Below are 23,858 nucleotides of genomic sequence, written 5' to 3'. Positions count from 1 at the left end.
CTTCCCCAGGCACATAAATGCACATGCTGCTTTCAATTAATATCAATGTCTAATCTCATGGTTTTCAACCTACGATTTGCACTACAGACTACTGGAGGGCTGCAGGCTATGATTCCAAAGGGGTCTGTACCTCAATCTGAAATTTTTTAGGGGTCCCCAAATGAAAAAAAAATGGAAACCACTGCTCTAATCTTTATTTTTACTAAGCTTTATACTTCAGTAATGGGAATACTCAGGGCTAGTCTACACCAGAACTGCTACAGTGGCACTGCTGTAGCATGTCTGATGAAGACACTTTTGTGCTCACAGGAGAGAGCTGTCTCAGCATAGTAACTCCACCTCCATGAGCAGCCGTAGTAGCTATGTTTTAGTGAGAAAAACTCTCCCACCGACCTGCTGTCCACACAGACACTTAAATTAGTGTAATTTACGTCGCTCAGGGGTGTGGATTATTCACACCTCTGAGTGATGCAGGCTATACTGAAGTAAGTGGTAGTGTAGACAAGATCTCAGCCTTGTCCAAGTGACATTTGAGAGCTGATCAGCACAGTACAATCTGGTTCATTAGGAAACACCTTCAGTGGGGGTTACACAGCGCTGCATAGGGGAGAACAACCAGGGATACCCAGCAGGGGAGGACTCATTTGATGTGTCAGTCTCCGGGCGCCAGGGTAGCCCCACATGGAAGTTACAGATCTACAGCCAGCTGGTATCTTAGACCCAAGGCAGCGCTCCCCAGCCATGTGTCACGGCTGAGCAGCTGGCCCCCCAGTGCAGCGGAGACGAACCCTGCCGGATGCAGATTGCCCCGAACACCCGCCTAGGGAGCCCAGCTGGGCTCTGCCAGCTGACTCCGCACAGCACCACCGAGCCACGGCTAAAGCATGCGCAATAAAATATGTCTCGGGGGCCAGGGAGCTACAGCGCATGCGCAAAGCTCCCGCTCGGCTCGGGCATACGCCTGCGCACTGGGCGTCCTTTGGCCGGCCGGGCCGCGCAGCCGCTCTGTGCCTCGGCGTCCCAAGATGGCGGCCAGGTGCTCCTCACGCTGGCTGAGTGTGGTGGCCGGGAGGAGCCGGGGCCTCGGCGGGGACACGCGGCTGTTGGTGGTGTGGCTGGGCCGGCGGCTGAGCGCGGCCCCCGCCGCCTTCCCGCCCCGCTCCGGGTCAGGGAGCCGCCTCCTGACATTGAACGCCGGGGTCAGCCCCGCGGGTGAGCGGGGTGGGGGGGCGGTGAGTTGGGAACCCTGTGCCTTGGGGGGGGGGGGGAAGTGAGAGGGGCGAGGGTGAGGGGTCGGGGAACCCGCAGTGGCGGGGGGGGCTGTGCCTGGGGGTTGGGGTTGATTGGAGGGGAGAGGAGTGAAAGGTCCCGGCCCTGGGGGGTGTCTCACAGAGCCGGGTTTTGGTGGGCCAGCGATGCTGGGGACAGGTGGGAGGTGTTGGAAGAAAGGAGGTTCCCTTGTCTGTATGCCGGGATGGGGTGGGGGTACTTGATGGCCATGGCCCTGGGAGGGAGCTCGGATAGCCAGCCCTGCGACAGGGCCCTGTCATGCTGCTCTCCTTGAAAGAGCTGTGGCCCTTCTATTCCTTACATATGGGCTCTGGGGTGCCCATCACCCTGGCCCTTGGGCTGTATTCTGTGGAGTGTAAAGGTGGAGTTATTAGGTTTCCAACAAGGGAAGCAGATTCAGTTCCCTCTGTAGTGAGAGGAAAGCTGCCCATTGTGCTGAGCATTCAGCTTTCACCTTCATCCCAAGTCTGGCAGTTCACTGCATCTTCTAGTGGTATAAATTCCATAGGCCTGGTCTAGCCACAGGAAGGGAGAGCTCTGCTTCCAGCTTGTCTAACAACACTTCTCTAAGCATTTGGAAGGAAACTCTCTTAGCTTGAGGATAAAATAATTCTCAAAGGAGAGCAGTATCTCACTGCAGGCCCATAGCCTGTTGTCATACTCTGCATGATCGGTCTAGATAACCAAATTGCCATAGTGACCAGAAATGTTTCTCTGTTTCCAACTGGTAAGAAGATTGTGCTTGTCCCGTTCGACGATCTTCTAGTGGTGATACATGCCTCTGGAGTGCACTACTGTAACCTGTTCTACTGTGGGATCTCAGAAGGTTGCAGTTCAGTTGCCCATATCCTGAGTGGAATAGATACGTGAGAACCAATTGCAGTCATGCTCTGCACCAGTTCCCATTCAGTCCCAGATAATTTTTAAGGTCTTGGTTGTCCTCAGATCCCTCTGTGACCTTCAGTATGTTTTTGGGAGCATCTTTCTCAACAGCCTTTAAAGTATACAATGCAGATGATGCAGTTGGCATAGTCCAGTTTTGAGCTCTCAGAAGTCAGGTAGAGGAATCCTGCCAGTGGAATTGTTTCACGAGAGAGCAGGTTGAGTTTATATCTTGCTTATTTTAAAACACACTGCACAACATGTCTGTTTGCAGAGATTTTCTCTCAATAGAAGCAGACACAAATGTCCAGGGAGTTTACTTCCTTCCCTTAGATATCCTAGGAAGATTAATAGTATCAGGGGGTAGCTGTGTTAGTCTATATCCACAAAAACAACAAGGAGTCGGGTGGCACCTTAAAGACTAACAGATTTATTTGGGCATAAGCTTTCGTGGGCAAAAAAACTCACTTTTTCAGATGCATCTGAAAGCTTATGCCCAAATAAATCTGTTAGTCTTTAAGGTGCTACCGGACTCCTTGTTGTTGTTTTTATGAAGATTAATGGAATTAAGACTCTTTCAAGGAAGGAGCAGCAGAGAAGTTGATGGTTACTTGGGCAACGCTAAGGCACTTTTCATAGTTGGTGTCTAGATACCCTGCTGTTAGGCTTAGTAGAATGACGCAGGTTCTCAATTTTTTTCTAGGGTGCACCATGTATTAAATATCTCTTGGGCTACCCTTCCATTTACAGTCACACACAACCTTTCCTCCTGTTTGGAATTGCAGAAACATCCATGTGACAATTAAAGCTGTTGCTATTGGCTGACTAGCTGTTGCTATCACCCATTATTATTCTAAAGACTTAGGCCAGCTCTATACTACAGACCTGTAGCAGTATAACTGCTGTTACTCAGAGGTTTGAAAAATCCATACTCCTAAGTGACATAGTTATACTGACCTAACCCTCTGTGTAGTCAGCACTGTGTTGACAGGAGAGCTGCTTCCGTCGACATAGCTACCACCTGTCGTAAAGTGGATTAACTATGCCAATGAGACAAGCTTTCCTGTCAATGTAGTAGTGTCTTCACTAAAGCGCTACAGCGGTGCAGTTGCACCACTGTACATGAAGACAAGCCCTTAGTCTAAATTTCAGTATGTCTTAGGATCTTCATCGGTTCAGTAACATCTTTTACAGCACATTCGTTAATGCAGTTTAGTAATATTGAAGGTCAAAATCAAAGTAATGAAATGATTTTTAATAAATCTGCACCTTATTTGCCTCTTACAGCTAAGGTGGCCATATGTAGCCTGTGCAATTCCATGACACAGCTGGCTTGATTCTTAATACAGAATAGTAGACCGTGATCAATGGGAAACGGTCTTGGGAACATCAGAGGGAGTTGTGTTTCTTTACAATTCTTCCTGACTCTTTTTTTTTCTGATTTTTCTTAGGAACTAAATGCTCTCCTTTAATATCTGCTGCCTCGTTTCATACCAGTTCTGCTTTTCACGCCAAAGAAGATTACTACCAGATTTTGGGAGTGCCTCGAAATGCCACCCAGAAGGAGATCAAGAAAGCCTATTACCAGGCATGTATACCTAAGAAAAACAAAGAAATGGTGCCTCTTGGAATTCAAGCTCACCATTGTGATGATGGTGGTGTTGGGGAGAATTATGACCCATTTATCTTATTCTGATCTGTAATGCATGTGAATCAAAATTCCAAAAGGAACTCTTATGCTAAAGACAACATGGCAGAGAGGGGGCAGAGCTTGTCAAAGGAACATAAATGTGGTGGAGTAGATTCAGAAGAATGGTCTATCTAGTCCTGTGCTGTCTTAGGCAGTGGCCAATGCCCATTGTTTCAGAGGAGGGCAAAAAGCTGTAAAACTCTCTTAGACATTTGTGAAACACTGTGTAAATTTTTTTGGCTGTTTGGCGGGAGGGAAGAGTCCTTTCTTGATGGACTGTTAAAATAAATAAACATGGCTTCCCCCCACCTATTAGAAAGCTTCTGGAAACAAATTTTCAGTGTTAGTACAGTAAGCTCATAACTGCCATTGATCTGACATTATCGCATATGTCCAGGACCTTCTTGGAGAAAAGGGGTGTTCTCACGTGTATGTACGAGATAGCTCATCAGTCCAAGCCTATACTTATATGGAAAAGCTTTGCAGTACCATTTGGAGAGGCTTTAATACCAATATAACAGGAAACTCTTTTTTATGTCTCTTATATGGGAATGATATGTAGAGAGAACTACTTAGGAAATGCTTTTGATCTCCTCAGAATGTAAATGTTGAATGCTAGGGTCTGGCTAAATTTCTTTTTCCTGACATGGAAGGTATACTAAGTAGGAGTGCTAACAGTGGACTTATTTCCCTCCTGTTTCTAATCATTCTTTAGCTTGCCAAGAAATACCATCCTGACACAAATAAGGATGACCCTAAAGCTAAGGAGAAGTTCTCTCAGCTGGCAGAAGCCTATGAGGTAATGTGACTGATGTGTACTCGGTTACCCACTGTGGTAGGAAGGGAACAACAGAACTAGAGCCTAAAAAAATTATACCTCACCTCATCTCAGCATTTCTGTAAAAGAGCTGCTATTACTTCATTGGTAACAAAGAATTGTTTGCTAGACGTGAGTATGTATGTGCCAAAAACGATTTGGATATTCTTCAGTAAATGAACTAGCCAGAATACCTGACTGATTTATTTTAGGCATTTTTTTGGGCCACTCACAGGCCATTGCGCTGTTCCTCAATACAAAATGAGCTGGTTGAAAAGCTGAGTACTGGAGTGGACCTGTTAGTCAATAGAAAGACGACATAAGTGGCATCGTAATTGGCCTTTTGAGGATGGGGGATTAGTAGAATCCTGCTCCCTCCCCCCAACTTTACTCATCTTGACTGTCAGGCTTATTTAATTTGCTAGCTCCCATCCCACTAGTTTTTCACACTACAAGGTAAGAGATAATTGAAAGTCACTTTTGCTTACCTTCAAATAGTATAAAAACGCAGAGTTCCTGGTCTCTTTGCCTATAACTAATGCACTTATCTGGAAGCATCACAAGCTTATGAGCTTAACTGTGCCATCCAATATGCATGAGAGAAACAGAGTGCTTTTCTTCCATGGTGTTCATTTCACCTTTTGGCGTTATTGAAGGTGTCTAGTTGTCCTAATACAAAGGAATTGAAGTTGGGATTCTGTAGTAGTTTCCAGTATTTTGCTGGTGGTGGATGTAAACTTTGATTTACCTTAGAATGAGATGTCTGAATACTCTTATCTAGTGACAGCCATGCTGCTACAGTTCTGTACTGTGAGAGAGTCCTGATGGTACTGTGCTTTTCTCCCCCGTAGGTGTTAAGTGATGAAGTGAAGAGAAAACAATATGATACTTATGGTACAGCTGGCTTTGACGCCGGGTCAGCGGGTGCTGGACGTCAGTATTGGGGTGGTGGTCCCACCATTGACCCAGAGGAACTTTTCAGGAAAATCTTTGGGGAGTTTTCAGGATCCCCTTTTGGAGATTTTCAGGGTGTCTTTGATCAGCCACAGGAGGTAAGGATAATACATGTATACATTGTGTTGCAAAGACCTTAGTCTCTGGGTATATATAATGAAGATGTCCTAAACTGAAATCTGAGAATGTCTGAGTATAGATGGTTAATGAGTCAGGTGGGCCCCCTCCTTCTCCAGTACTGTGTCTGTTAACATTTTAAATGGTGTTCCAATCACAGTCTGAGTGGAGACCACTGAGGCTTTTATTTACAGCGATTTCAGTTTAGTGTCAGTCTATCAGCATATAGATTTCAGCTGGGATTCCATTCCTTTCTCTTATCTAGTACATCATGGAGTTGACATTCAATCAAGCGGCAAAAGGTGTTAACAAGGAGATTGTTGTGAATATCAATGACTCTTGTCAGCGGTGTGATGGCAAGGGGCATGAGCCTGGCACTAAAGTGCAGCACTGTCACTACTGCAATGGCACTGGCATGGTAAGTGCTGTTTTAGAGTGTAACCCTGATTTTCTAATGTCCTTTGATATTCTTCTTTCAGGACAGGTTAGTTTTTTCCTTACTCAAAAATGCCTTAAATCATCAGTAAATAAGGAGATGATTAAATGTAGGCTTTGATTTCAGTTTCTGTTTATCTAAAAGTGTGCTGCTAGACAGGGCCAGCTCACCAGCCTTCGAGAGCCAGAAGCAGATCCACAGAACAGAGGCCACTTGGGAAAGGCTTGCACTGACACTGCCCATGCTGTTTCTCTGTGTGCTTCAATCCTTGAGGGATCACCTATAGGGTTGATAGGGTAGTTCAGTCTCCAGGACTTTTTCTAAGATTTGAAACAACTGGACCAAGTAGAAAGTCTGATGTGGATATTTGTCCTTATGACTGAGACCTAAGAACTACTTTTTCACAGTGACCAGTAACAAATGTGAACAACTTTTGGTCTCTATGCGCAGAAGCCACCCCGTGTTCTGCTGGTACTCTAAGAAACTCACTCATTGCTTTATTTATTAATGGTGACCTCCAAAGAAAAAACTGAAGAAACTGTGATGAGGATTAAATATACTCAGTCAACTGAATTTTATTCTTAACCAATTATTGCTTTTATCTCCATGTGACAGGGTGCAAGATGCTATCTAGTCACTAGTGAAAAAGGTGTTAAGTCCAGCTCAGTTTTCCCCCCTCGTCTTGCAAAATGTTCAGGGGAGGGAATATTATTAATTGACTGGGAAATTGGGAGGGGAGGTGGGGGAACCATCCCTTTGGAAAGGCAGAGTTTCACATTGAGGGGTCATAAAACTGAATTGATTCCCAACCTGGGGGCAGTTTTTTGTTCTTGGTTTTTGAATGTTATCTTATGTTGTTATATATACACCTATCTCATAGAACTGGAAGGGACCCTGACAGGTCATTGAGTCCAGTCCCTTGCCTTCACTAGCAGGACCAAGTACTGATTTTTCCCCAGATCCCTAGGTGGCCCCCTCAAGGACTGAACTCACAACCCTGGGTTTAGCAGGCCAATGCTCGAACCACTGATCTATCCTCTCCTTCCCCCCCGCCCCCATCTTTTGAGAGACCTTGTTGGTTCTAGTTTTTTTTTATGCTGAATCGTTTCTGTAGTTTACAACAAGCTGGGTTCAAATGTTTCCCTTACATTTTGAGGCACTGTTCCTCCGCATAGTCTGCCACATTTATGTGTTCAGTGTTACTCTCTCCATGATAAAATCATATTTAGGGCTTTATTGCAGATTGGCATCCTCTGCTTTCTCATTACAAGGGTGAGATTTGGTAGGAGAATTACAGAGATTTGGGCTCATTTGTGAAACAGATTTTTAAGGCTGTGTGGAGATACATATTGTGTGTCTTGGATTGGAATTAGGTGGTTGAGATGCATATGGTCTTCCTAGCTCCTGTTACGGAATTGCAGCTGAATTCTTGAAGTGAAAACTCTCCAGGCTCTTGCAGTCAAAGTATACTAGTGAAATAAAATGCAACCTTTCCACATAACTCTGCTTTGTATCCTAAACTGCACCTTTTAATAGGTTTTTGAGGTTGTACGTGAATGATATAGGAAAGAGGTCACAGTTAATTTAGGACTTCTGTTATCACAAAGCTTCTGATTGACCAGAGATCTCTATCCACTTTAAGTTTAAGAGTGGTGGTTTCTTTCACTGAATAAGAGATTTGGGGTATACTTCTCCATTGCCTTGCATCTTGGGTAGTGATTTTATGCCTGTGTGTTGTGGGCCTGAAAGGGTACCAGTTCAGAAGGGAGAGTTTTGCACTCACTTTTCACAGGTGTACATTACTCCAGAAGGTGCGAAGCAGTGGAGAATCAGACCTTCAGATAGGAAGGGCTTCTCTTTCCCAATCTTTTCTCGAGGCTTCCTTCGTTCACCCACTTTCTCTAACACCCAGATGCTGGTAGTGACAGCATGAGCTCCTTCAGCAATCTGGAAACAGAAGGAGACTGACATTTCTTGGTAGGTTAGACCTGGTTGAGGCACCTAATCTAACTCCTCAGACCATGTTTTGACCCACCACTGTTACCCATATCCCACAGTAAGGTAGAATACATTTCCTTGGAGCAGGTCATGCTGTGCATGTGTTGGGCCATTGACTTAACAGGGATTGGATTTGTCATTGGGGATGTTTTACCAAAATTAGTAATACTTGTACACTATCAAAGGATTCCTCTAATCCCCCCTCTTTCTTCTTTTGCTAGGAGACAATAAACACAGGCCCTTTTGTGATGCGTTCTACATGCCGGCGATGTGGAGGCCGTGGTTCTGTTATGACAACACCGTGCATGTTGTGTCGCGGCTCAGGGCAAACCAAACAGAAGAAGAATGTGATGGTCCCTGTACCAGCAGGTCAATTTCTGTATTTACATGCTGGCTGTGTATCTCTTCTCATGTGAAACTCAGCTGATCATGTATCTTGCCTCTAGAGAATGGCTAGCTCTATGGAGTCAAAGCTCAGACACAGCAGTATGGAGAAACTTGGCTGTATCAAATCTGTTTTAAGAATAAAGAGCACTGATGACTAGATGGCTGAAAGGATTAGTTATAAAATACAGACCTTTTCATCTCTGAGTGATGGCTTCAGGATGGTGGTAGCTGAAAACAATTACCATCTCATGGCTGTTTGGCCTTTGTGCAAAGAATTTCTGGGTCTTAACCCTATTTCCCAGTAGAAAGATGTCTAAGGGTAAAATTTTCAAAAACACTTTATTGCCATAAGTTTCAGTACATGCAGTGTTGTTGTAGCCATGTTGGTCCCAGGATATTAGAGAGACAAGAAGGGTGAGATAGTGTTTGTTGGACCAACTTCTGTTGGTGAGAGACAAGCTTTCGAGCTTACACAGAGCTGAAGAAAAGCACTCTGTAAGCTCAAAAGCTTGCGAAGAGAGACTACAGAAATTAGTCCAATAAAAGATACTACCTCACCCTCCTTGTCTCTCTGAATTTCACTGACATACATGTAGGTGCTTTTGAAAATCTTACCTTAGATCACAAATGCACCATCCCAATTGTCAACTCAATAAAGAATATTGAATGAGTGTTGAAAAACTCCCCACCTTCCTAGAAATGGTCCGATTGGGTAACAGCTTGCATTGTCTCCGTCTTTCCAGAGAAACATAGTATGTCAGTCTCCAGTGTCTCTCAATTGTTTACTTTCACCAGCACTGAATTCACTTGAAGGGAATAATATAATTGAATTCAGCTTGAATTGAATTAATGACCTGTCCAGTGCTGCAGTTGTGCTTGGCACTAGAATGAGTGTGCATCGTAGGATACGAACACCTGGTGACACCCCGCTTTTCAAACACTGGGTGCTGTGGTCATCTGAGATGCCTCTGGAGAACATGAGTTACACTGCTGCCACCACTATAGTTTCTGCCAGTAAATCCATGGATGTTTCTTCCTGGATGAAGGAAATACTGCTGTGATGACATCCAGTTGAGGTAGTTGTAGGTGTTCAGGCATTGGGTTGGACTAGGAAGGCTGTAGGTGCTTTGGCACATAAGGTGTAGAGTGTAATATCAGACAAACAGTATAATATTCATGTCCTTGTTCTGATTGCAGGTGTGGAGGATGGACAGACTGTTCGGATGCCTGTAGGAAAGAGAGAAATTTTCATTACGTTCAGGGTATGTGGGACACCTGACTGTACGCTGCTTACATTGGCTTGTCTTCTGCAAAGAAGGGATAGTGTGTCGGTAGCCTATCTCCTTTCAGTGTAAAGGTGGAAATTGGGCTGAAGGGTCATCTCGCCTAGCTGAAGTGATGTTAGCCCTTCCAGTTTTCTGAGATTGCGAAACACCTGCCCCATAGCAAGTGGTAAAATATTTAGCCTATTCATAGAACAAAAATGCACTGCTACATATAGGGAGGTTGGCCCTAGGATACAGTCTGTAGCATACAGGCTGTCAGGGAAACTTACGAACTCTCTCTGGTAATTGGAATTCCTGGAAGTGATGTACTAGTATAGTATCAGCTGTCATTGACACAGATGTTCTGGATTCCTAAAGAGATTGCAGGAATGCATTTATGAGGTGCTGAATTTAGAAGTTAAAATGCTCTCTTTAAAAATGTGAGTTCACTGCCGATTTACATGTTCTTTGCAGATACAGTCCTGTACCCATGTGTATCGTCTGTATCATCTCTCTATCAGGAATAAAATTAAAGACCCTAGTGTTTGAAAGGATTTCATTCTCTTCCGACCATTTAATTGAGGGCCTCTTCATTAACACTGATCTCTTCCTCCATTTTTGCTTATATTCCCCTCCAGAAGGATTTAATAACCTCTCCAGAGCCTGTGAAATGCAGTCATCAAAACTGCCAGAGGGGTACTATGAAATACTGAGAGTGCTTCCTTCCCCTCTGCCATTTCATTGTCCTATGAACTGGATAGTACAATCTCTTTTCTACTGTCCAGAGACTCTTTACTGGTGGTGATTTACAAGCAGTGAAGAGCACAGTGTGATTCTCAGATCTCAGGCTGAGTATGCAGCCCTAGCAGTTAATTTTTTTCTTGTAAACTGAAAAATTGGGTGGAATTCATTGAAACAGGAAACATGAAATCTCTTAATGCCATTTTTAGTATCCTTCTTCAGAGTAGAGACCTGCTCTAGCTATTAATATTTAGTGCCTGAGGTATATTTGTGGTTAGTTTCGAAGAATAACTTCAATTTCGGATTTTCTGCTATGTAATTTTTAGGGGATAAGGGTAAGACTTTTCATAAAATTGTCAATATCAGCTTAAAACAACTTAACCTGTTATTTATCATGGAATAATGCTTATACTGTACTGACATGACCTGTGCTGATTACTCTTGAACTATTTGGTTTTAGGTTCAGAAAAGCCCCGTGTTCAGAAGAGATGGAGCAGATGTACACTCAGACCTCTTTATCTCTATAGCACAGGCAGTTCTCGGAGGTACAGCCAGAGCTCAGGGTCTATATGAGACCATCAATATCACGGTATGTGGTAACAGTGGGTGCAGGAGCTAGGAGATACCTTAGCTTGGAACAATAAGCATGCATTCTTTGTGTTTCAAGAAGAGTGAAAGGTTAAAAGTACCAAGACCTTGCTGTCCTAGTCCTAGGCCTCTTGAGTACTGACTGCCATATTGCAGGTGTTCTGCTTTGCCCCATGTATGCAAGGGATAACTCCCACTTCTCTTTCTTCTGCCTCTCATAGCCGTTTGAGTGGTTATGCAGAGCTGCTGAAGAGAGACAGATCATTGGGAAGGTCAGGCTATCTGGCATGGAATGCTGGCATGGTCCCCAAGCTGGGAGAGTCCTTGACACTCCTTTGGACTAATGTTGCAAACCAGGTCTTGTGTGTGTGTGTGTCTCTCCTGCCTGTTTCTATGTCTTGTTTCTGCTCAGTTAGCCTACCAGCTTGTTAGATTTTGTATTTACATAGCCCTTTATTCAAGGAGGTCATGTTCTTCACACTGGGGCTGTGGCAATTAAGTATTAACTGTTCTATGCATTGGAAAAGCGAGGTCCAGAGGTTGATTACCCCATGATGTCACAATGAACCAATAGCTGGGCTGGCAATAAAACCTAAGAGTCTTGACTGTCTTCTGTTATAAGGACTAGACCACACTGTGGCAGAGCTCAGTGATAAGTAATATATTAGGTTTAGGCAGGATGTACACTTCAAGCTTTTGCTGGCAAAGCTGTGTGAGCGAGGGTGCGTGATATCTAGACATAGCTGTGCCAGTAAAAGCTCCTACTAGAGACCCAGGTACATTGGCAAAATTGAGCGTTTTCCTGTGTAAGCTGCATCTAGGAGTGTGATGCCTGTGTAGGTCAAGGTCCAAATTCCTTGGTTAGGGTATAGTCAAGGTCCAGACTCCAAAGAAACACTTTTCATGCCGCAGGTTCCCTGTTCAATAAACAAATACAATGCTGTGCATTAGTAATGTGCCTGATTGCACTAAAAATATAAGTATTAAATGAAAAATAAAATTGAACCACCGTATAACCTGAAAATAATCTCCAAAAAAGATGATAGCTCAGATTAAGCAAGTAAGGAATTAAGGAGAACCAAGTATCAGAGGGGTAGCTGTGTTAGTCAGGATCTGTAAAAAGCGACAAAGTCCTGTGGCACCTTATAGACTAACAGACATATTGGAGCAAAAGCTTTCATGGGTGAATACCCACTTTGTCAGATGCATGTAGTGGAAATTTCCAGAGGCAGATATAAATATGCAGGAGAACAAGTCAATCATTAATTCACAGTACAATGTACTGAAGATTACATTGTGAGGGAATGAGAGGGTAAAAATAAAATAAGTAAATACAAAGATTTTGTGGCCTGTTCAAAAGCATCTAGTGGTCTGGATTTGTCCTGCGGTCCACTTATTGACTACCCTTGCTGTATGGTATAGTGATATAGCTGTACCAGCAAGGCACTTCTAGTGTAGATCTGTGCTTAATTACACCTGTCCTTAGTAGGTAGTTCTCTTTAATTCCCAGTGTTGAATGCTTTTTCATTACTATTGAGTAATATCTGAGCACTACCTAGTTATCTAAATATAGAAATAAATCCCTCCTCCCTTACTTCATAGTCTGCAGGAGGAATAGCTTGATTAATTTTTAGGTAGGGCCCTACCAAGTTCATAACCCTGAAAAACTCATCACAGACCATGAAATCTGGTCTTTTGTGTATTTTTACCCTATATCATAGGATAAAATATACAAAAGTATACAGCGTTTCTCAAACTGGGAGTCTATTCTTGAGGCTGCATAGGTCTCGTGTTTACTGAGAGCAACTCTATGGAACCCAGAATACGTATACAAAAGTATACAGCGTTTCTCAAACTGGGAGTCCCAGCCCAAAAGTGGTTCTCAGGCCTATTGTTGGGGGGTTGCAGTATTGCCGCCCTTACTTCTGCCCTGCCTTCAGAGCTGGGCGGCTAAAGAGCAACAGCTGCTGGTTGCAGGCCCAGCTTTGAAGGCAATGCCACCACCAACATTACTGCAGAAGTAAGAGTGGCAATACGATACCATGCCACCCTTATTTCTATGCTGCTGCTGGTGCCAATGCTGCCTTCGGAGCTGGGCGTCAGGAGAGTGGCGGCTGCTGGCCGGCTCTGAAGGCAGCACTGCTGCCAGCAGCAGCACAGAACTAAGAGTGATATGGTATGAACGCATCTGTGAAATCTGCTATTTATGCCGTGACCAACCTGTGAAAAAGGTGTGATGTCTCTGTGATTTAAGTAGGCCTCTATTTATAGGTTTCCATGCTGACACCTTGGTACTGCAGAGCAATAATAAAATATGGGTCTTTTTATTCACAGATACCGCCTGGTATTCAAGCAGACCAGAGGATTCGAATGAGTGGTAAAGGCATTTCCAGGGTTAACAGTTACGGTTATGGAGACCACTACATTCATATAAAGATCAGGGTTCCTAAGTAAGTGGAAGGTCTACTAAGATTTGGAGCTGTCTTGTAGAAATCTGCAAATTTGCTGTGCAGAATGTGCTCTCGGGAATAAAAGATCTTCACTGCTTTATCGATGTATGATTTGAGCCCTGGATAATTTAGTGAACAAACCAACTTTTATTTTACTGTATCTTTTGTTGAACTGTACGTTTTTCCTTTTAACCAAAAAACTGCACTGATTAGTTTATAGCTTAAATTACCATGCTATGAGATCTTCACTCTGACATCCTGGTTGCTCTGAGCAGATATAAACATCTCAACCAAAAAAACTTTGCCACTCCAAATATATTGATCAATATGCAAGGCACCGTATGGCATAGTAGGCTACATCCACACTACAGACTTCTGCCAGCATAGCTGTATCCATCACGGGTGTGAAGAGGTGTTATCCTGGACTATGTGATCTATGCCACTGTGGATACAACTGTGCCAGCCAAACTGCACTTTCACAAGTGTAGCTGATTTCACTCATGGGGGTGGTTTTACTGTGTCGGTACAAGGCACAGCTTTACCATTATACCTGTGTCCATGCAAGGAGTGCTTTGTCAATGTAGTATACTGCTATTCCTACGCACAAACAGCACTCCTAACATAGACATAGCCTTAGATCCAAACAATGCAGCAGGATCCCTGGATTTATGTGGCATAGACCCTAATCTCAGAATCCTTTGTTCTGTTTGCCCCAAAATTCTCAGTGTGCCACTGATTTTTGTAGTGGCACCATATAGGTACTCTGTAAAGCTGGAGGTTTTCCACAGCCAGCTAAGGATGACTTATATGGAGGGCTTTTGGTAGTCAGGGATATGTGGCATATGTGGCTTTAGGTTTTGAAATCTACGTGGCAATTGAGGTTTTTGATGCAGGGGATGCATTTCCTGTTTCTTTCACCATTTGGGACAGGATTTAAGATGACTTTACGTTAGAGGAGAAGGAAGTTGGATTTTCTTATTCCCAGTAGCCTTTGTTAGTAACAGCTCTCCACGCCATTCTACCCCTCCCTAAGATCGGTCATTGCTGTACTTCCAGTAATGAAGGATGGCTGCTCTTGCTTGATCCGGCTAGAATGTTCAGCAGCAAAAGTTAATATTTGTAATGTAAACTATCATTAGACTTACCACATGTGTATTAACACTCCCATTTACATGAATAACACAGTTGACAACTCTTGGAGTTGTTTCAGGCTTCTTGCAAATTCAGACACCAAAGCATTGGTTTTATACTCCTATCAAGTGTTGAAGGTTATTGTAGCCAGAAGGATTAGAGACCTAGTTTAAAAACCAAACCAAACCCCTGAAAGGTAACTCTGGCAATTAAAAATAAATCTGCAATTATCTGACTATTCTTGAGGCTGCATAGGTCTCGTGTTTACTGAGAGCAACTCTATGGAACCCAGAGTATGTATACCTTAGAACAGTGATACTCAGACTGAGGCTCAGAAGCCACAAGTGACTCTTTAATATGTCTCCTGCGGCTCTTTGCAGCACGTGATATTAAAACACAGTGAGATTTAATTACTAACCAATCAGTTATTAACCAGTCAGGATGCTTTTACTATGTTATAAACCAATTAACTTAGTGCAAGTTGATAACTTATTAACTTATTTGTTGTGAGAATAATATACACTATAAACTAAATATTACACTGTCCTACTGTTTAAATATGAGTATAGAGTACTAGAGTAAATGAAACAATTAATTCATAGTACTGTGGCTCTTTGGGGTAATGTTGATTGCTAATTTGGCTCCTGAATCACTGAGTCTGAGTATTACTGCCTCAGAAGGATGCGGTTACCCTCCTGATCTTTTGAAATCTGTTCTAAGGAGCCTTAGGACTGGCTGCCTAACCCTCTAAGCCATCCTCATAACCTTGTTGCAAGGTAAACTTTAAAGCTTGAAAAGTCTCCTGTGTTTGTATCATGCACTCAAGTGGGAACTCCCTTTCTTGAGTGCTCTTCTGCCTACTTGACATTCAGATGTAGCTTCCAGTTTGAGGTGTCTTAAGGTACATCTTCACTACCCACTGGATCGGCGGGTAGTAATCGATCTATCGGGGATCGATTTATTGTGTCTCATCTAGTCGTGATAAATCGATCTACGAATGCACTCCCTGTCGACTCCGGAACTCTACCAGAGCGAGCAGCAATAGCGGAGTCAACGGGGGAGCTGCGGTCATTGATCTCGTGCCGTGAGGACCCGAGGTAAATCGATCTAAGATGCTTCGACTTCAGCTATGTTATTCACATAGCTGAAGTTGCATATCTTAGATCGATTCCCTTCCCCCCCCCGTGTAGACCAGCCCTTAGTTTCAACCCTTTAAAATGTTTGACTTCCTCTTCTGCAATCAGATGAAATGCAGTGACTAGAATCTTCCCTGTTCTCCTAGAGGTTTCCATTAGCAAGGTGTATTCCTTTCTCAGGTGCTTATTTTAAAAGGGTCATTGGGATTTTGAAGGCATCTCAGTTATATTAGCTTTGCATTATCAGTAGCACCTCTTCTATGTGCTGCTTGGTAGGAAGCTGAGTTTGGGCTGCAAAGGTATCTATCCCTAAAGTGAATACTGACTGAGATAACAACACTATACTCTGACCTGCAGGAGGCTGACAGATCGCCAGCGAGCCTTAATGATGAGCTATGCTGAGGATGAGACGGATGTGGAAGGGACAGTGAATGGAGTCACAAATACATCTGCTGGTAAGCTGTGTGTGATGTACATTACTGCTTCTTTGGTGACTGGCTGCAGGGAATGCCTCCTGTAGGTTACAGGGGAGGGACCAGGCCTAAGGTGGCTTTTGGAGCTGGTTGTGTACGCAGAAGCCTTTTTTCATCTTGTTTGAGGCTAAGTTTTTTTTCTGTTTTAAAAATAATTGTTGTTAGTGTGGTGTTAATAGAGTTTAATACAGTAAGTAGGAAGCAGTAGCCTCCTGCCAGAAGTCATCTGTCTTCCCCTCTCTCCCTAGTATTTACTGTGCATTTAGTTATGTACTGGTGGCATGAGTAGAGAGCACCATTATCTTCAGATGCTCCTATAATACAACTGAATTTTGCAGTGACCCTTCATTTCCATTGTAACATTTAACTCCCCCACACCTATGGTGGATTTGAAATTCCTTTTAATTCATTTTTGAGTGGTGATAGAGGGGCCAGTCCTGTTTTCCTTGAACCAAAAGGGAGTTATGTCAGTGCCTTTAAGAGGTGCAAGATTGGGTCTAGACTGTGTAGGATAAGTGTCTCCCATATGTTCTTGGTGCTTTGGTTACTTTGCATTACCCCAGTAGTTCTGAATTGGGTCACTTTTTAAAACTTTAAATGAGTGGAAACTTTACTTTGCAAAGCTCAGCTTTTTAATTTGCATTTAGTAGATGTAGATTTTCAAAAGGAGACTGTTTGGTGAATGCAGAAGCTGCCAGTGTGCCTTGTCTAGCAAGGCAGAACAATTTAAATAATTGATATAAATCCTAATTGTATCACTTAAAAAAAAAAAAAAAGTACATTGATTTAAATCAGATTGAACATTTCTTAAACCTGTAAATTTGTGTTATTTCAGTTTTAGATTAAAATCTATAAGGAACTAAATTATAAAGGCTTTTTAAAAATCCCATTATGATTAGGGTATGTATTTTAAATTTTACAAAACTGCAATAGGTGCAAAACACTGAAAATTAAGGCCTGATCCTGCAAATGCTTAAGCAGCTACATAACTTTACTCACATGGATAGTCATATTTACTTCACTGGGATTCCCCGTGTGCTGAAAGTAAATCTGTACATAACTGTTTGCTGCATCAGCAGCCAAAGTTGTATTTTTATTTAAAACTTTGTTAGTGGCATAAAATTAAAATTGCTTCAAATCTTAACAGCAAACTAAAAGTTGTTCAGACTTTCAGTACATTAAAAAAGTTCACAATTTTTTATTCCCACAGGCCACATTTTTCAAAAATAGGAACCAAAAGTTAGGCATGTAAGAGTGAAATTTTCAAAAGCTCCTAAGTGACGTAGGAGTACAGTCCTGTGATTTCTCACAGCAAACCCAGATAGAGGATAGGCTGGTGAAGCATTTCAGCTTGACTTGAGGAAGTTCCATATTTTGAAAGAGGGCATGGGTTACTGGTTTATCCATTTTGTTTGTGTTTGTGGTGTTCTCACAATAAGCATGTTAAATGAGGCCCTTGGCTTGCCTTTTCCAGCATGAATGAACATTTGAAGTGAGACTTCTTAGGAGAAAAAAAAATGTAAAACCTGAAATATTACAATTAAGAAACTAAGGAAACAAGTACAAAACACCCATTTTAGCAATTTAAGAGTAAAAATGGTGTGGAAGTAAAGAACTAGTAATATAAATCTGAACTGAAATCAGAAAATCTATTTTTTAAATCATGATTTTTATCTACCTTGTGGTCTAACCTTCCTAGCGGTGTTTATAAACACACTACCCCAAAAGGGTGTTCTCACTCACAGAAAGTGGATACTGTGGAGTATAGTACATCTGCGGGGAATTCCACCGCAAGGTCGTGTTTCACTACCATTGCATCAGTCTGACTGACTTCTGGAGTGTACTTGAAAGGTAGACTGCAAAGAAAGGTGCTCTTTCTTTGTTGGCCAATTTATGATGTGTAAAGAAGGCCTGAAAAGGATTTCATGAGTTTTTTCTACTCATTTTTTATTATAGAAATAGCAGAAATAGCCAGACTAGTCTCTTTTTTGTTTTTGCTGGAGTCTGTTCTCAAAGGGCCAGAGAACTGGGGTGGAAACTTTATCAGGCTTGTGTACGTGGGGAAAGTTTTACCGGTTATACTGATATAATTATAGCAGTATAATTAAACCAGTTATATTGGTGTAACTCCTGGTGTGGACACTTATTCAGGTATATGAGTGCCTTTTTTGGTGGTCTTGCATTGCTTTGAAAGAGATTTAAGATAAAATGGAAAAAAAGCCATGTACATCAGAATATGTGTGTCCGCATAAAGTTATATAACTATCATTTAAATTCACACTTTAGCTTATACCGATAAAACTTTTCCATGCAGAGGAGCCTTTAGTCATCAATTTTAAGGGTGGGTGGTGGGAAATCTTTTACCAAGACATTTTTCCTAGCTGTTAGGCAGACATTTGAGTTAACGGATATTAAGAAATGAAACCCTCCGTTTTTAAACAGTCTCACAAAAAATTCCTTCCAACCTCCATTGTTCGTGTTTCCCTCCCTTGGTATATGTAATGCTCCTCTTGGTCTGCCATAAAAAGAGGGTCTATCTCTTATTTCCTAACATCAAAAACACTTTTTAGGTCTTCCTTATACTTTGTAAGGAATCAAAAAGGGCACAAATCTATTTTTTCCTGATGTGGTTCTGCATCAGCCAAATGAAAGTTCCCAATTTCATACAGCTTTCCATTGTTATAGGCCCTCTGATGAAATGGCAGGATGGATCACTCCAACTGAGAAGACCACCAAAACACAGCTCTTTCCTTCCCATAGATCATATTCTTTTGTCAGCAGTACTGCAGAGAGTTGGCTGTTGGTGGCAATCTGTCCATTTATATGGCACCTCATGTTCACAGCCCTTGTGAGTGCCTCAGAATGTAGCAAACAGAACATATCTTAAAATAAAGACAGGCCCAGTGACTTCACATGTACACAAGTCAGTGAGTTCCCTACACTACGTGGTTTTTATCCTCACTGCTTAAGATATTAATGTCCCTCCTCTTGATCTGCACACTGATGGAGGAGAGATTGCAGGTCTAGTGAGTTGGTTCCCTCCAAATGCATGTGGTGACTTTCCTAAGGATAGGTCCAGCAGCTGACTTTTCCTCCACTTCCTCTAGCTGAACTTTCCATCCCCTTATTTACTGTACGGCACAGGAATCCATTAGATAAATGAGCCTCGTCTCTAATACGTGGGTAATTGTTCTTCATTTATGGTAGCGTCTGTCACACTACAGGGCAACTGCACTAGTATTCCCTCTGTATGGTCCGCCAGGGTTATGTCCTTCTCCACTTGGGCTGTTTGGTGATGGCATTCTGCATGGGATTAGTTACTAATGGGAAGTGTGCTTTGATAAGCATGGCATGGGGTACTCCAGTATTTCCCCCAGTGTGAAGTAACTTCTTGGGAGGGCATATAAAAGTCTCTAGCTCTCTTTGTGGGAAAACCTTTGAAATGTGACAGGAGTGACACCAATGCAGCAACATCTGCCTGAATTACTGAGATCCTGAAAGCATAGCCCTGAGAGGGGAAGTCTCTCATTCATTTCGGTGGCTGCTTACTCAGATACCAGTGACAATACTTTAAATGTAACATTGCTAATTGTTTTGCTGCTCATCGAACCATTTGAGAAAGGAGAGGAAGGCTCTTATTACAAGGATCTACATCAAAATGAGGGGTGCAGAAGACATTAACATGAAAATTGATAGGTTTTTGCCTCATTTTCCTGAAGGGGGGCCCAGCTATCAAAAGTGTGGAAAAAAGAGGGGTATACAACAGAGGCGAAGGATGCACTAGATAGGTAGCTAGAGGAGACACCACTCTCTGGTGCCTTTAAAGAGTATCCTTCACAAGTGAGTTTGAGAGTTTCAGAAACAACTCAGATTATCAATATTAGGGACACCTGAAAGCTGCAGCTAATACATGTCTTCAGTTCAGTTTTAAATGCAATGACAGACTTTGTATCCTAGAATAATTGCATCCATCTGTAACTTATATGCAGGGAGCTGACGTGCACAAGTCTAGGAAGAGCGATGTAAAGAGAATATGTACTTAGATTGCTGGACCCAGGAGGCTGTACTAGTGACACGGAGAAGCTAAGCATGAGTTGATCAGAGCTCTGATAGTCTGTGTTGCATGTGGCTTACTTGCTCTCTGAGAGGATTGTTCATGCAACACCCTGATGCTCACACACAGCATGTTGCCTATTGTTACTAAAAGCTGAACTAGCTAATGATTTTGTGCCTCTTATCAACTAATACCTGTTCACATTTGAAACTTGGTTGGCATATAATAAACTCTTCTTAAATCTGGAGTGTTTGAATGTCAGCGGGCAGGGAAATAGGGGAGGAGGGCAGAGGGGAATGAGTGGTACTCTAGGTTAATGCACTTGTCTTTCACCTCTGGGGCCCAGATTTTTCACTTTGATCAGAAATGCAAATTATAGTGCCTGGTCTCATTGCATTCTCTCAAACCACTGCCAGGAGATGCAAAGGAGGAACAGCAGATGGGTCGTGTGCAGTAGCAGATCTGGGCAGGGATGTTTACACAGTATCTGCACACGTGAGCACTGGCAAAAGCCAGGCATATTGTGTTTCACTTCACAAGCCCCAAATTTATTGTCTAAAATAGTTCCATAACTTTATATAGACTTATGAATGCTGTTCCAAGATGTGTGGTGATTGGCACAGTTTGAAGTGTACCCTGATAGCAGCTCTACTGTTTATGTCTAGGTGGCAGGGCCATGGATAGCTCTGAAGCAGGCGAGGATAGGCCTGAGGCTGAGGCGGGGGAGAACAAGGAGGGATTCCTTACCAAACTTAAGAAAATGTTTAGCTCCTGATACCCCATCTGAGGTAGGAAACCTCTTGTACTTTACTGATTGTTCTTTCCTCACATTAAGCAGAACATGCATCTCTTCTTGGGAGGCAGATTGGAGAGGAAGCAAAGAAATTGCATTGCTATTTACTTAGCCTCAGGCCTTCCAGCCATCAGTGTTAAAACCTAGTCATTTTATTTCATCTCTAAGCAATAGCAGAACCCAGCAGTGTAGGGTTAAATTGCATTGTAGCTGCTAACTAACTAGATATGCAGCATAGATCTGTTTAACGCATGGCTCTACTCTGAAAAATGAAAATAGCCCCGCTTTAGTCTCCAGATCTGTTTCCTGGGTGTATTCTGAGAAAGATCTGCTCACTGTAACTGAAACAAGGTTAGTGCTTTTAATCCTGCTGCTCAGCACAGCTAGATGATGCAAACCTAGGGTGACCAGACAACAAATGTGAAAAATCGAGACGTGGGTGGGTGGGTGGGTAATAGGAACATATATAAAAGAAAGACCCAAAAATCGGGACTGTCCCTGTAAAATCGGGATTTCTGATTACCCTATGCAAACCATTCTGCTGCTGATGCACACGGAAGAACAGAATGCAGCTTGCCATGTTTGTTGGTGACACCTTGGCAAGCCTGTTGAAGGCAAGGGGATTGCACAGATGTCACTGGGGGACACAGTTGAGCCTGTCGAACCTTTAAAACCGATGAGCAGTGCTAGGATGGAACCTGGTTTGATTCTCAGTCCCAGGCTGAGTTTGCAGGGCCGGCAGTTGGTGCTAGAGGAATTTCTTCACTTATAAACTGAGCAGATTAGATCTAGAAATCCATGATGTGCAATAGTCACAGGACCCCAATGCCATTTTTAGTCAACTCTGAGTAGAAAGCACACTTTAAACACCTTGTTTGTGAATGTGATGGAGCAGTGCACGTGGTAAGAATACTTGGACTCCAGATACCCTGCAGTGCAGGCTGAGGATTCCCAGCCTCTGAGGCCCAGAGTTTGTCTTCTTTTTCTTACTGAGTTAAGGTTCCTTCTGTGTCAGTCCCCAGGGACTAATGAAGTGTGCTTTCAGCTAAACGGGGAACTTCTTGTTAGTGAATTTGCCAACAACCTTTGAGTGCTGTGTGACATTCTTAGGCTTGGACATGAGTGGTTCATTAAATGCTAAATATTCTCCCCATCTTTAACTCCAGGGAAACGTTCTACTGGAAACTAGACAGTGGGAAGCAGCAGTAGATCATTCCTCCATCCGATGGGGAGCCATTCTGTCTTCTGGCTGTGGGCCTTGGACATGAAAGGATGTCACTTAGCAGCAAACTCACTGCCAGCCAACAACGCCATGAACCACAGAGGCGCCAACAATCGCCAGATCAGGAGGAATTAATTGCCTTAGTGAATGGTAGCAAAGGCATCTGTAAAGGTTCTAGGTTTCCTAGTGCTGGGAGCTCATTTGGATCCTTCTGGCCCTATTTACAGAATCAAAACTTGTATTATAATTTAGAGCCAAATGTAGTGGAAATTTTAATGGTAAAATGAAAATGAAGCAGTTTGCTATACTGAGCTTTCAGCTACCTGGCTTCCCACTCAGTGTGCACATGTCTTGACAAGCCCATCCACTTGGTCAGCTTTCTTCAGTGCTAGATCTGCTTGGTGCATCCTTTCCTAGAAGGCTTGGTTTATCAAAGGCCATAATCCTGTCTTGAACAGTAAAATCTGATGTGAAGAGGCCTGGGCTCTAGACTTGTGTAATACATTCTCTTAAAGAGGGATATCTCACTTCTGCTGAGATTGAGTAACAGTGAAGGAGCATAATTGCATATGGTCCCCACAAGCTGTGAGGATGGATATGGCTTTCCTTGTCTCATTAGCCTCTCCTGCAGACAACAGTGTTAGAATCTGCATTTTGCATCAGCTGTTCCCTTCCTCTCAGAGGTTAACTACAGGTAGCAAAACGAAGTAGAACATTGCTGTTCTAAACCAGTTCAGATCTCTCACCAGCTCTTATGAAAGGCTCTGGGGCTGTCAATTGTTACATTACAACCGAGCCCTGTTAGTCTCCAGAGAAGGGGGCTTTCTTATGTTGGCGGTGATACAAGCAAATGTAAATGTTCAGCCTCTAAGAATCATTGTTTCATTTTATATAGGTGTAAAAATACAGATGAATTAGTTTACACTCTACTGCTGGAATTAAGCACGAGTGAACGGTATTTTCATGGTTACTGCAGCCTGCCTTTTAGCTGAATACTTTACAACTACCAACAAGCCCACGTGCTAGGAATTGACCAGTTAAACAGGAGTTGTCTTAGTACATCCCTTCTTAAGTTGCTAAAATAAAGCACCTCTTGCCTCCTGATTACATTGTCTGTAAAGTGATTCTGTATTGATGTAAATAAGATGATCTAATCATAAAGATATTTAAAACCTGTTGTGTTGTGCTGCTTTCCCCTCCTTACAGATCACCTGGAAGAGTACTTTGGACTGCAGGCTGTGAAAGGTTTTTTATTTTTAGTCCAGATGCTGGGGGAGGGGGAAAGTACTTGTTGCTCAGAGAAGGGGGTTGGAAAAGTGTTTCAGAAAGAAGTCTCAGCCCTCTTTCTTAATTTTCTGTCCGTACTGTCTTATTGCTAACTGGTGTAGAAATAATGCCTAAAATTCTTAGCACCCTGTTCTGCCTGTGCTAGTG

At 42.8% G+C, this 23,858-nt stretch overlaps 1 protein-coding gene across 3 annotated transcripts; it reads left to right on the top strand.

The window, feature by feature from the left end:
• Nucleotides 1-1,020: 1,020 nt before the first annotated feature.
• Nucleotides 1,021-23,600, top strand: DNAJA3 (DnaJ heat shock protein family (Hsp40) member A3). 3 transcript variants are annotated; one of them, XM_030578113.1, is made up of 12 exons: nucleotides 1,021-1,212; nucleotides 3,624-3,760; nucleotides 4,578-4,661; nucleotides 5,531-5,731; nucleotides 6,016-6,168; nucleotides 8,406-8,553; nucleotides 9,769-9,833; nucleotides 11,038-11,166; nucleotides 13,500-13,615; nucleotides 16,240-16,337; nucleotides 21,075-21,197; nucleotides 22,369-23,600. In XM_030578113.1, the coding sequence occupies exons 1-11, from the start codon at nucleotides 1,026-1,028 to the stop codon at nucleotides 21,182-21,184; spliced, it is 1,428 nt and encodes a 475-aa protein (XP_030433973.1). In that variant the 5' UTR covers nucleotides 1,021-1,025; the 3' UTR covers nucleotides 21,185-21,197; nucleotides 22,369-23,600. The 3 variants fall into 3 exon arrangements, with proteins under 3 accessions (XP_030433973.1, XP_030433974.1, XP_030433975.1); XM_030578114.1 differs by lacking the exon at nucleotides 21,075-21,197; XM_030578115.1 differs by lacking the exons at nucleotides 21,075-21,197; nucleotides 22,369-23,600 and adding an exon at nucleotides 20,345-21,066.
• The last annotated feature ends 258 nt before the right edge of the window (nucleotides 23,601-23,858 follow it).

The sequence above is a fragment of the Gopherus evgoodei genome, chromosome 10 (assembly GCF_007399415.2).
Source record: "Gopherus evgoodei ecotype Sinaloan lineage chromosome 10, rGopEvg1_v1.p, whole genome shotgun sequence".
NCBI lineage: Eukaryota > Metazoa > Chordata > Testudines > Testudinidae > Gopherus > Gopherus evgoodei.
This window is presented reverse-complemented; position numbering and strand designations above follow the sequence as displayed.